The sequence below is a fragment of the Numenius arquata genome, chromosome 19 (genome assembly GCF_964106895.1).
Source record: "Numenius arquata chromosome 19, bNumArq3.hap1.1, whole genome shotgun sequence".
NCBI classification, from domain to species: Eukaryota; Metazoa; Chordata; class Aves; order Charadriiformes; family Scolopacidae; genus Numenius; species Numenius arquata.
In genome coordinates this window covers 2,982,074-2,994,995 of record NC_133594.1, presented here as the reverse complement: position 1 = coordinate 2,994,995, position 12,922 = coordinate 2,982,074, and the positions used below count along the sequence as shown (strand labels likewise).

At 44.3% G+C, this 12,922-nt stretch overlaps 1 protein-coding gene across 4 annotated transcripts in view; it reads left to right on the top strand.

The window, feature by feature from the left end:
* Positions 1 to 365: 365 nt before the first annotated feature.
* Positions 366 to 12,922, top strand: part of TNC (tenascin C) — a 49,035-nt gene continuing 36,478 nt past the window's right edge. For all 4 annotated transcript variants that reach the window (XM_074161342.1, XM_074161341.1, XM_074161340.1 and 1 more), the window contains exons 1-9: positions 366 to 828; positions 1,945 to 3,258; positions 5,032 to 5,295; positions 6,104 to 6,219; positions 6,314 to 6,470; positions 7,077 to 7,346; positions 8,480 to 8,665; positions 9,386 to 9,475; positions 10,176 to 10,439. In XM_074161342.1, the coding sequence (XP_074017443.1) occupies positions 366 to 828; positions 1,945 to 3,258; positions 5,032 to 5,295; positions 6,104 to 6,219; positions 6,314 to 6,470; positions 7,077 to 7,346; positions 8,480 to 8,665; positions 9,386 to 9,475; positions 10,176 to 10,439 (3,124 nt within the window). The remainder of the gene's footprint in view (positions 829 to 1,944; positions 3,259 to 5,031; positions 5,296 to 6,103; positions 6,220 to 6,313; positions 6,471 to 7,076; positions 7,347 to 8,479; positions 8,666 to 9,385; positions 9,476 to 10,175; positions 10,440 to 12,922) is intronic.

Genomic DNA, 12,922 nt, shown 5'->3' with positions numbered 1-12,922 from the left:
CAAGATTCATGTCTTGAGATGTTTTTCTCACAAGCATACTGAGATCCTGGGCAACAAGGTAATGCTCTGTTACTATATGTAAGAGCAAGGTCAGCAGCTTGGGTGAGTGAGATTGTACACTGAGTAGCACCCCAGCCATGGTCTTTGAGGATGCCAGCACATATTCAGTGTCATAGGCCTTTTGTTGGGTCCTGTAGCTGCCATCCATCCCTTACACAGCTTCTTCTTCTTTTAGGGAACACGTGTGCCAGGAAAGGAAAAGATATCCAACTTGGTTTGAACTGGCTCTCCAATTTCTGCTCCAGACTACAAAGGCCAAACATATATAGGACTCCATCTGCTTTGAAAAGGAACTGAACGCTGCAATGGGACTCCCCACCCAGGTGTTGACCTGTGCGATCTTAGCTTTGCTGTACCAGCATGTCAATGGTGGACTCATCAAGCGAATTATCCGCCAGAAGCGGGAGACTGGGCTAAATGTGACCTTGCCAGAGGATAATCAGCCTGTGGTTTTTAACCATGTCTACAACATCAAGTTGCCTGTTGGCTCCCTTTGCTCTGTGGACCTGGATACAGCGAGCGGTGATGCAGACCTGAAGGCGGAAATTGAGCCCGTCAAGAATTACGAGGAGCACACGGTGAATGAGGAGAACCAGATTGTCTTCACACACCGTATTAACATTCCCCGCCGGGCTTGTGGCTGTGCAGCTGCCCCAGACATTAAAGATCTGCTGAGCAGACTGGAGGAGCTGGAGGGGCTGGTATCCTCCCTACGGGAGCAGTGTGCTAGCGGGGCTGGATGCTGTCCTAATTCCCAGGCAGTAGAAGGTAAGGCAGCCTGGGGAGCTGCACTTGGGGAAATTCTTGTGCTGGCTGTAGGTCTTGTTTAGAGTAGATACTCTAATCTGTTTCAAGAATGAGCAAAAGTCAACTTGTTAAATTTGAAATGTAATCAAAACTGTGAATGTGTTTGGCCAGCTTGCAAGATACATTCATTCACAGTTCTGCGGTTCTATGAATCCGTGGGTGAGAAGTCTGCCTTGTAGCTGTGGCACTGAGCATGTACGGCACTTGGGCATGGTGACAATCTATGTCGGAGTTAAGATTAAAACTCATGCAGTCCAAGGCCTTGGCTCCACATTTTGTCCCCTTGAGTAAGCTGCCAATGCAACCATTTTCCTTTCCAAGTTCTCCTTAATAGAGACCAATAAAAATACAGCAGGACATAAGGCAATAGGCAAGCACAGTTAGAGAAGGGGGAAAGAGGTATCCTTCCGGCTGTTTTTTGAACTGAGGGAAGAGATTTGTCATACAAGAGAGAAAATATGTGTCTTCTCAGTAGTAATCTGTCCCTCTGAGCACAGAGACGGTCCCACAGTTGATGATACAGCCTGGTGCCTGGCGCTTTATCTTCTGGAGTGAATTGGTGAATAATGCTTTATGGTGCATGCCCTAATGAAGCAGTCAGGAAAGCTGCTCAGTCAGTGGAAGAGGGGTTTTGAGAAGGGCAGAGGAATCCAGCATGCTCATTTACCAAGCAGTTGGCAGGGGCTTTTCCCTGGCATTAGTGCTAATTAAAGCATTCCTGTTGTGGTTTGGGCTGGACTGGCCACTGAAACGAACAACAGATGCTCTCTGACCTCTCTGTCTTCAGAGAAGGGACAGCATCTCCCTTTAGGGAGAGTAGGGAGAGAGAGAAAGAGACTTAGGAGTTTAAAAGAAAACTAAACTACTTTAATGAAAATATTAATAAGAAGACCTGGTAAACTAAGTCTCACTGGAGAAAGAAAGGAAGTATTTTCATTTAAAAGCTTTGCTGATTCTGGAAATTGTGTCCTGTAGGGAGCTAGGAAAATCAGACCCTTTTTAGGCCAGTGTGGCACACACGGCCTAATGCATCCCAGAGCCAAGGGCAGTAATGGGTTTTCTGGATCATTGGTACAGGTCGCCTGGACACAACGCCCTATTGCAGTGGACATGGCAACTACAGCATCGAGATCTGCGGCTGCATCTGTGAGCCTGGCTGGAAAGGCCCCAACTGCTCCGAACCAGCCTGTCCACGCAACTGCTTCAACCAGGGCCTCTGCGTCCAGGGCAAGTGCATCTGCAACGAAGGTTTCACTGGCGAGGACTGCAGCCAGGCCACCTGCCCCTCCGACTGCAACGACCAAGGCAAGTGCGTGAATGGGGTCTGCGTGTGCTTTGAGGGGTACACGGGGACAGACTGCAGCCAAGAGCTCTGCTCCCAGGGGTGCAGCGTGCACGGGATGTGTGTGAACGGGCGCTGTATCTGCCACGAGGGCTTCACCGGCCAGGACTGCAGTGAGCCCCTCTGCCCCAACAACTGCCACAACCGCGGGCGCTGCGTGGACAATGAGTGCGTCTGTGACGAGGGCTACACCGGCGAGGACTGCAGCGAGCTCATCTGCCCCAATGACTGCTTCGACCGCGGCCGCTGCGTCAACGGGACCTGCTTCTGCGAGGAGGGCTTCACCGGGGAGGACTGTGGGGAGCTGACCTGCCCTAACAACTGCAACGGCAACGGGCGCTGCGAGAACGGGCTCTGCGTCTGCTACGAGGGCTTCATGGGGGATGACTGCAGCGAGAAGAGGTGCCCGAAGGACTGCCACAACCGTGGGCGCTGCGTGGGCGGGCGCTGCATCTGCCACGAGGGGTACCTGGGTGAGGACTGTGGTGAGCTGCGTTGCCCCAATGACTGCCACAACCGTGGGCGCTGTGTCAATGGGCAGTGTGTCTGCCATGAAGGATTCATCGGGGAAGACTGTGGGGAGCTGCGGTGCCCCAATGACTGTCACAACCGTGGGCGCTGTGTCAATGGGCAGTGCGTGTGCCATGAAGGATTCATTGGGGACGACTGTGGTGAGCTGCGGTGCCCCAACGATTGCAACAACCATGGACTCTGTGTCAATGGGCAGTGTGTGTGTTATGAGGGGTACACCGGGGAAGACTGTGGGGAGCTGCGGTGCCCCAATGACTGCCACAACCGTGGGCGCTGTGTGGAGGGGCGTTGTGAGTGTGACAATGCCTTCACAGGGGAGGACTGTGGTGAGCTGTCCTGCCCCAATGACTGCCACCAGCATGGGCTCTGCATCAACGGGCGCTGCGTGTGCCACGAGGGCTTCATGGGGGAGGACTGCCGTGAAAGGTCCTGCCCCAACGACTGCAACAATGCAGGACGCTGCGTCGATGGACAGTGTGTCTGTGAGGATGGTTACATGGGGGATGACTGCTCTGATGGTAGGTTGCAATGTCCCTTTTGAACTGCTTCCCCTGGGTATTTCCTGTGTCCGTCCAGCAGCCTTGGAGGTCTGTGAACCTTTTCCATAGACCTGGGCCCTGTTGCCACTCTTCTTTATCATAGTCCAAACAGCTGAAACATAGAAGAAGCAACACCAGTGCGAGCTCTTGGCCTCCCTTACTTTTCAGGGCTATATATAGTGTAGCGGTTGTTGGTGACTTTTGGTGGTCAGCAAACCAACAGGCTGATAACGGTGATGCAGTCCATCTGTTATCTCCACGTTTGCTCTCACCACAATGTCACTTGAGCTGTAGCCAGCACTGGCTGGGGTTTGTCACCATGACCTTTCAGTTTCTTATAGTACCTCTTGATGCTAAAAAAAAATGCATCTGAAAGAAACTATTCTAGCTATGGAGAAGAGAGAGATCTATCCAGAGTTGTCTTACTAGCTACTCAGCACCGTTAGTCAAAATAATATGGACTGATTTTTAACTAAAGAATAAGGCTTTGCGGGAATAAGATAATGTAGATAATGAATGTCAGTGAATAAAGAGCCTGGGTATCAAATGTTTCTTACAGCCAGGTTCTGGTTCCCAGTCTCATCCTGGATGGATAAGAAAGGGGTTTGCATTTACAATGCCATCACTATTGTAGGAGCCGAAAACGAAACACACAGCACTGACAATATACACTGACAGACCCCAAGGGCTCAGTGACTTTGCTTTGGAGGTAGCTCTCTGAGCTGGAGCCCTGGTGGAGGCAGAGGGTGCAGTGGAGAAAAGGCACACACAGAAAATAATGTCCTGAGTGATCTGTACGAGACAACTGTCACGATGGAATTGCCAGATGTTGCAAATAATGCAGTACAAACTTTCAGGATTATTACAGGGGCCTCGGCTATCTCTCAATTGGCCAAATAGATTTTTCTAATTAAAGTAAAACTTTATTTTATATTTGTATATATAGGTGTGCGTATGTTAGATCTGACAAAAGCTTAGAGTGAAAGCATGGAATCAGCTGGAGTGGAAACTTATCTAGAAAGCCTCGTGCTGAGTTCCCCAGTACCACTGACTCTATGGAAACTGATAGAAGATTTTGGCAGCTGGATAATGACAGGCACTGTGCTATAAAGGGGGTAGTTTTCTTTAGTAGATCCCAGGGGAGTAATTTTGGAACTAAGATCTTTTTAGAATAATCAAAGAGTACTTTGGCATTGGGAACATTATAAAAGACAATGAATACCCTTGAAAAGAAATTCCCATTTTTCATGTCCTCCTTCTGGAAGACTCCCAAGCCACACTTTATGCTCTTGTGTGTGCAAATGTGGAGTAATCTATTGAAAGTATTTACAGAAATAATCTTTTATTTTACTTTGGAAAATCTGTGCAATTCTGTGTATCCAAACCCCAGGACTTCCAGCTATAAAATCATGTGTTGCTGGCAGTTGAACTAAACATCTGAATCGCTGGGGACTCAGCTATAGTCATCTTGTGCAGTAGCCATGAGAGGAGGAGCTGGAACCCCGTCAGCCATAGGTTGTGTGCAAGTGTATGTACAGAAATTGGCCCATGACTTTTGGAAACATCTGTAGTCTTCGTCAGCTGAACATTCCTTTCTTCAAGAGGCTAATTTGTGTGACATGGCTTCCCCATTCCCTGTTTGTTAGATGAGTCTTATAAGCTGTTCCTGGGAAAATGTGAAACTGGGTAAGTCATTATTTTCTGAGCTTTGTAAAGTTCTCATAAGTCTGTTTTGTTTTTTCCCCTTCCTAGTGTCTCCTCCAACCGAACTGACTGTGACAGACGTAACAGATAAAACCGTAAATCTGGAATGGAAGCATGAGAATCTTGTCAACGAGTACCTCATTACCTATGTCCCTACTGGCAGCGGTGGCTTAGATATGCAGTTCACCGTGCCAGGAAACCAGACGGCTGCCACCATTCATGAACTGGAGCCGGGTGTAGAATACTTTATCCGTGTCTTCGCAATCCTTAAAAACAAGAAGAGTATTCCAGTCAGTGCCAGGGTAGCCACATGTGAGTTTAATAGTCCTTGTATTCATTCTTTTGTCCACTCTATAGTATGTATTTATTTACATCCCTTTTTTAGGGTATTATTTCTTTTGTATTTTCTATTTTCAATTCATCTTCTGTTCTGGACAAAGTCTTCTGAACTTTCATTTTCTGTTCTTTTCCAATACCAATGACTATGTTAAAGTACAGTTCACTACTTCTGTTCTCGGCAGTGCCTCCCAATGAATATTATGTGGTGTTTGTAAATTAAGACCCTTGGCTTCTTGATAATAAGGTATAATTTTAAAATCTGTTGTTGCTTCCTGAAAAAATATAAAAATGTAGCAGTGTGTTAAAGAGCAAGATGAAATCACTTGGATTCAAACAGTTTTGACTTAACTGGAGGTTATATTTGTTTTGCATCTTTAGTGTGTTGTACCGAAACTTAGTTTTTATCTGTCTGTCTATTTATTGTTCATCTTTCTTTTTGTATTGTGTGCACCACAGTCATGTCTAAACATCCCAGCCTCAAAAGATGCCCTTTGACTTCTGTCACTGTGCTCAGTTTTAGAGACGTGGGGCAGGAGTCATCCCACATAACTTCAAATGTCCACACTAGGCTTCTTTCAAGAGGGCAAAAAAAGAGGGCAAAACTTGTTTTATTCTAAGGTGACATCAGAGGAATGTCTCTCCAAAGGCAGAATAACTGGCTGTGAAGAGGTTTAAACATCTCAGATGCAGATACTTATAGTGGTGGAGAGATGGCCCTCCCCCCGTGCCCTGTTTATGGGAACTTGCTCATGTAACGATACCGTTTTTTCTCCTGTCACAGATCTTCCTGCTCCAGAAGGTCTGAAATTCAAATCTGTTAGAGAAACATCCGTCCAGGTGGAGTGGGATCCTGTAAACTTTTCATTTGATGGCTGGGAGCTGGTCTTCCGTAATATGGTAAGGAAGCAGTGTTTCATGTATAGAGGCCAGATATAAGTGAAAGATCCTGGATTTTTATATTTATTCTAACTGATTGTTCTATGCGTTACAGAAAAAGGATGATAATGGAGATATAACCAGCAGCTTGAAAAGGCCAGAGACATCTTACATGCAGCCAGGTTTGGCACCAGGGCAACAGTATAACGTATCCCTCCATATAGTGAAAAACAATACCAGAGGACCAGGACTATCCAGAGTGATAACCACAAGTAAGCACAACCTGGATTTGGTGTAGTGCCACCAATAAAACAACTGCTCTGTGGGGTAGCCTTGGGAGTTGTGAAACAAAGAGAAAGCCAAGCTCTGTACTGTGAATTGATAGCAGGGAAAAAAAAAGGAAGTGGAGCTGCTTATGAAGAATACATGAGGAGAAATTAATTCCTTTCCAGATTACCTGTCTAAAGAGGAAAGGAAATTTATGTTTAGCTAGAAGATACAAGCAGCGTGCACTTTTATTCCTTTTCAAAATATACATCAACGGGAACTAGAATTTCTTTCATCCTGGTGATACTTGCATGAAGAAATTGCTTAAAGGAGAGTTTCTATTGTGCAGATGGAGAAACTCTTGTCTTTCTTTTGGTAGCTTCTGATGTTAATGAATGTTGATGAATTACCTTCTGATTACTTGATTCCATTTGGCACTTACTTATACAACTATAGAAAGTAAAGGAAGAAAGTAAACAAAGATAAGTTTCAGCTGGTCGAAGTCACTCATACTAATTTTGCTCTGAATCGGCAATTAAAAGCACAAGAATGTGAATGATTTTTTCTGGAAAGATTTCTTTAAAAAACTCCTTTTTGTCTCTTTTTAACAGAGCTTGATGCCCCCAGCCAGATCGAGGCAAAAGATGTCACAGACACCACAGCTCTTATCACATGGTCCAAACCCTTGGCTGAAATTGAAGGCATAGAGCTCACTTATGGCCCCAAGGACGTTCCAGGGGACAGGACAACCATTGACCTCTCTGAAGATGAAAACCAATATTCTATTGGAAACCTGAGACCGCACACGGAGTATGAAGTGACGCTCATTTCTCGTCGAGGGGACATGGAAAGTGACCCCGTGAAAGAAGTCTTTGTCACAGGTAGGAGGCCTGAATACCAGTCCAAACTTCTGGGAAGGTAATGCAATCACCATCAGTCTTCCTGTGATGTTTGCATCGTGTTGCTTGAGTTGAGAGTTACTGCATTGACACAGAATCACAAAATCTTATAGAGGTACATGAAAGTGGAGTGTGTTTTTCTGTACCTTATATACCTTACTGGCTCATCAAAATATTTAGAGATGCGCCCCCCCCCCTCCCCCCCCAGGTATCTAAATGTATTCTGAAAATGGGAAATATGTTATTAAGTCTCTTTGAAGCTTTTGCTCATCAGACCCCAGATCTCTACTTCAGGAACTAAATTCCTCTGGAATACTTGTTTGTCTGTTGAGCTAAATATCTTCCATGGTTTCTGTCCCATCTAAGATATTGTTTCTCTTTGTCTCAATGCATAACAGATTAGGAGAGAAGTGCTTTATTTCTTCTTCAGTTCTGCAGGTGTTTTCTGTCATGCTTTTATGAATTTACTTTGCTTCTTGGTGATACTGGGAAGTGTGGGTCCTTCATCATGTTATCAAGGTTTGATGCATTAAGGGAGCTGAGTAAATGGTACATAGAGAATTACCTCCCTTTTCATCCTAAAATGTAGTTGTTCATTCAGAACAGTATTTGAGTCTGCTACAGGTGTGAACAGTGAAAGCCCATTCAATTTCTACATGATACTCATCTTTTGTTTTGAGACTTAGAGTTCCTTTCAGCCATGAATGTAATATATTTACTGAACAGAAATTCTAGAGATGATTAATTCTTTTTTCTTAGCAGCCTTCCTCCTTCTGAAAGCTGAGGTATTTATAAAGGTAAAATAATATTTTCATCCAAATAAGTTTTTCCACAAGCCTCTTTTGTAATCAAAAATAATTACTAAAATTGAAAATGGTATTTTGTCTCAGGAGATAAATGTTGAGTTTCTTCCACTGATGTTTTCCCAAAGCTAGTGAACTCTCTATTTCATTCTAAAAGAAATCTGCTTGATCTGGTGGTATGGAGTTATCATGTGAGAGGAAGCTTCAGCTTTATGGGTCACTTCACCTTCTAAAAAGTACTGTTTTAAGAGAGTGCTGTCATAAAACAATTATTCCTATTCATTTATTTACTTATTGGTTGACTGATTACAGACTTGGATGCTCCAAGAAACCTGAAGCGGGTGTCACAGACAGACAACAGCATTACTTTGGAGTGGAAGAACAGCCATGCAAATATTGATAACTATCGAATTAAATTTGCTCCCATCTCTGGAGGAGACCATGCTGAGATCACAGTGCCAAAGGGCAACCAGGCAACAACCAGAGCTACACTCACAGGTAGGGGAACAGAGAGTTTATTGTTAATGTCATGCTACTGCCATCACCCTAGAGCACAGTAGTGTGGTGAAAAAATGCCCTTCTGGTCACTATATAGAAGAGGTACAAGCAATTAAATTAAAATACATGTGATATATATTTACACAACTGCAGATGGATGATTAGCCAACAAAAGGTATGTAGCCATTTCACTTTCACGTGTATCTCTGAATCCCACTAGTCAGTTCCCTGAGTTCTAGGGAGCTACATGTCCTTGTGAAGGTGGCTTCACATCCCTGAGTTCAAAAGACTTTTGCATATTCTAGGGATGATATTTACTGATGTCAGTCTGCAGATTTTCTGTGTACCTGCGAGTCACCTTACCAGCCTGCAAGACTAGAAATGATACTTTCTCCATGTCACATAGATGTCTACCTGCTTTGCTTTGGCAGAAGTACCTATACTGCAAGGTCTTGAAAGCAGAAGCTATCTCTGATTATGCATTTACCTAATGTCCAAAATGCAATCTCAGTCAGCCATAATCTTTATCCTCTGGCAAGCACATGGAAAAAGATTTATTAACATTAGGTCACTTGAAGGGTCAACTGAAACCTTGATTCTCTGCATACGCAGCAAAGCATATATCTTATCTTGCATACATTCAGTCTTCCCTTATTTAAACAAATGCCCATAGGTATATTCCGTGGACAGGAACTCATATTTCTATTCCTCATCTCTTAGGTTTGAGGCCTGGAACTGAATATGGCATTGGAGTGACAGCAGTGAGACAGGACAGGGAAAGCGCGCCTGCTACCATTAATGCTGGCACTGGTGAGTAGCTTGATGCCCCTTTGTGCTCCAGAGGAAGCAGCAAGTCAGGTGGAGCCACTATGATGTTTCTTTCATTTCCAAATAATGCTGTATGAAATATTTTAGAAAGTTCTTGATTTCATTTTTGTACCAATGGGATATTTTCCCTTAAGGGAAAGAAAAAACATTTTCCAGAGATCTTGACCTCTGAATTTGGCATCCTTTTCCTGTATGAGGATCTCTTAATGTTCTGGGAGTTTCATCTCCAGGTGAGCTCCTTAATGTAATTATGCTTACGCTGATTGCTCTGGCCATTCTCTAATTGTGAGGGTTTCTGGCAGGAACGGTGGTTACGGCCAAAAAGGTTGATCTGAAAAAGAGTGCAGCCTCAGTGGCTGCGATAGTCCTGACTGCCCTTCAAATCCGGGATTTTTCTCACAATATGCCCCTTTCCCAGGTAAATTCTCTGAAGGTTTAAGTTCTGCCTCTCCTCCATGCAGTGCCTGCTGAAGTGATTGTAAGTGGGAGAAATTTGTTCTAGTGTGGTTTATCTGTAAAAGAGAACTTCATCATCAACCAATGGAGCTTCAAAAGCTCCAAAAAGTGGCTAAGACTCTGAGCTGTTCTAGACACCCAGTATAGATGTTACTTTGTCTACAGATGCCTGAAAAACTCCCAGGGCAGTTCAGAGACACCTCAACTTTGCGTTTTTAACCTGTAGATCTTGATAACCCCAAGGACTTGGAAGTCAGTGACCCCACTGAAACCACCTTATCCATTCGCTGGAGAAGACCAGTGGCAAAGTTTGATCGTTATCGCCTCGTTTATGTTAGCCCCACTGGAAGGAGGAACGAAGTGGAAATCCCCGTGGACAGCACCTCTTTTATCCTGCGTGGGTTGGATGCAGGGACGGAATACACCATTAGTCTGGTGGCAGAGAAAGGCAGACACAAAAGCAAACCCACAACCGTCAAGGGTTCAACTGGTGAGTAACAGCTTTTGATGAGTGCTATGCACAAGGTCTTTGGGCAATGACTAGCCCAAGTGCAACTTCACCTGATTTTGTAAGCCATGTCTGGGGAACTGCTTAAAAACATCAGCTGCCTGCAGAGCAGCCTTAGCTCCGTCTATCATGAGGGATAGCTGTGTATTTCCCTACCTACTGTGTTTAACTCCATGTTCTCAATGATTTCTTGCTTATCCTTTGAGAAGACTCACAAAGAACGCAGCTATTTGTCCTGCGGAAAAAAAAGACCTCATACTTGTTTTAAATGAGGCTGCTTTTTTGTGCACTACGTATTATAACATGTTTTGTTTTCTACAGCCAAAAATGAAGAGGAAGAGCAATCAGAATGTATTTGACATTGCTTGTTCCTGCCTAATGAATTCTTTTCACAGCGTGCCTCCACCCATACAGCAGGGTCAACAGGGCTCTGATCTTGTCCTTTTTCATTTTCTCATCCAAAAGCAAGAAAGGCCACTGCCACAAATCTGGTCACAGTCACCGTTTCCATTGCATATCCATGACTGTTACATTTGTCTGCAAAAAAGGGGTCCATTTCTGCCATCTCCATTTGCGCAAACCACTCCAGTTAACCTATGTCAGTGGACTACTTGTTGAACAACGTTTTATTCTTTCTGAAACATTTTGACCCAAAGTTTGTTGCATACAGGATTATATCTCAGTATAGAACACAAATAAGTCCTGAATCTTTATGTGCCTTCAGGCTAAAACCTGTGAGGTGAAGCCTTAACTGCTATAAATAAGCAGACACATTGAAATCAGAATCAGCTGGTTTACAATTATTGTCTTTAGCAGATATCAAGCTGTTTATCCTTTTTTCCCCAAAGACCATCTCTAAGGCAAACACATGTCAGAAGCTGTGGATTTTACAAATTAATAACTACGCAGCTTAACTGATAAAAACTGGTTTCATGTTCCCTGGTAGTTTTCATGCCAGCAGAACCTCTAAATGCTTTATAGAGTCAAGTAATCCAGAACAGCAGAGAGTTATAGGGCATTGTGTAAACTACAGAAAACCATCAGTACTGAATTACTTGTTTGATGCTTAAGTCAGGCCTGTGTCCAATGTAGGGAAAAGGTAGGAAGCCTTGAGGCACACACGTACAGAAGGAAGTGAAGGTTTACATGGCAGGAGTGAGCAGGCTTTGATTTTTCCAAAGTTATCGGTTTTCCCACCTGTCTGAAGACTGAGTGGTCCCGAAAGAAGTATGCATAGACAGTGAAAAGGCAGAAATAACATGCTGTGGAATTTCACAGTCAGGTCTTTCCAGCACCAGTTTCCAAAGTCTCACAAGGTGGCTTCTTTTTCCTGTTTTGTTTTGTTTTTTTTAACAAATACATTCATTTGGCCAGTGTGTTTGTTTTAAGTCTTTACTCAGAGCAGCCAGTAAACAAAGATTTCTCTGCAGTGGGCTTCTCAGAAGCAACAGCAATAGTTGACATAACCTGTCACCGTGACCTTTCTCCTGCGTAGGAATGGACAAATCCAAACACTTGAGCATGGGGAGGCAGAAGTGCTCCGGGAGCCTGTGGGGTATAAGACAAGAGGTCTCTTCTTCAGTTTACTTTTTCGTCCACCCTCAAGTCAGTCCTCTTTACCCGTGTTCCCAGTACTTGGGAGGTCCTGAAGTCCTCAGGCTAAGCCAAACAAATGTGTTGTTTTACCCTCTCTTGCAGAGCTGTGGGGGACCTCATTGCACTGCTGGGGAGAGTCCTTGGAGCAACCAGGGAGAGAAAGGGATGATTTCCACAGAAGTGGAAAATGCCAGTAGCAGAGCTAGGACTGGGCTGGCTCTCCTCGGTGGGTGAAGGAGACAGTCCTGCTCTTTAGAGGGGCATGTACCATCCCCACTGAACAAGGGAGCCAGGGACTATGGAAGGGCCGAGAGTTTTCCTTTTCAGAGTTTCCTTTCCTTCTCCAGATTGCCAGTTTTTCATCTTATATTCTTCCCAGCCTCTTGATGGTTGGGCTTCTCTACTGGCAAGTATTCATGAGTTTCCCACACGTTACTTTTACTTTTTTGCATAGTGTATTTTCTGTCACTGAGGGAAAAGCTTCTTTCAGCCCCAGAGACTAAGATCTTCTGTTGGTGCCTTCTCTCCCCTCTCACATTCTTCTTGTTATCTTTTTATATGTATCAAGTCTCCACACACAGACAGCTGAAATGCTCAGAGCTTGTGAACCTCTAGCAAAGGACGTGCCACAAAATCTTCCACAGTATAGGATGGCAGCCTTCTGATGCTTCTGTCTCTTCATTTGGATGAAGTGCAGCTCAAGTGACAAAGCTTTTTTTTCAAACTAATGTCCATGCATCTGCATTGAAGGGATGGTAAAGATTATAAAGTGATCAATTTGCTAAATGTTGTTTTGTTTTGCTGCAAAGGAAAGGCTGAATATTTCACACTGCTATTTGCTTGTTTGTTTCCTTGTAGCTCTGTATAGT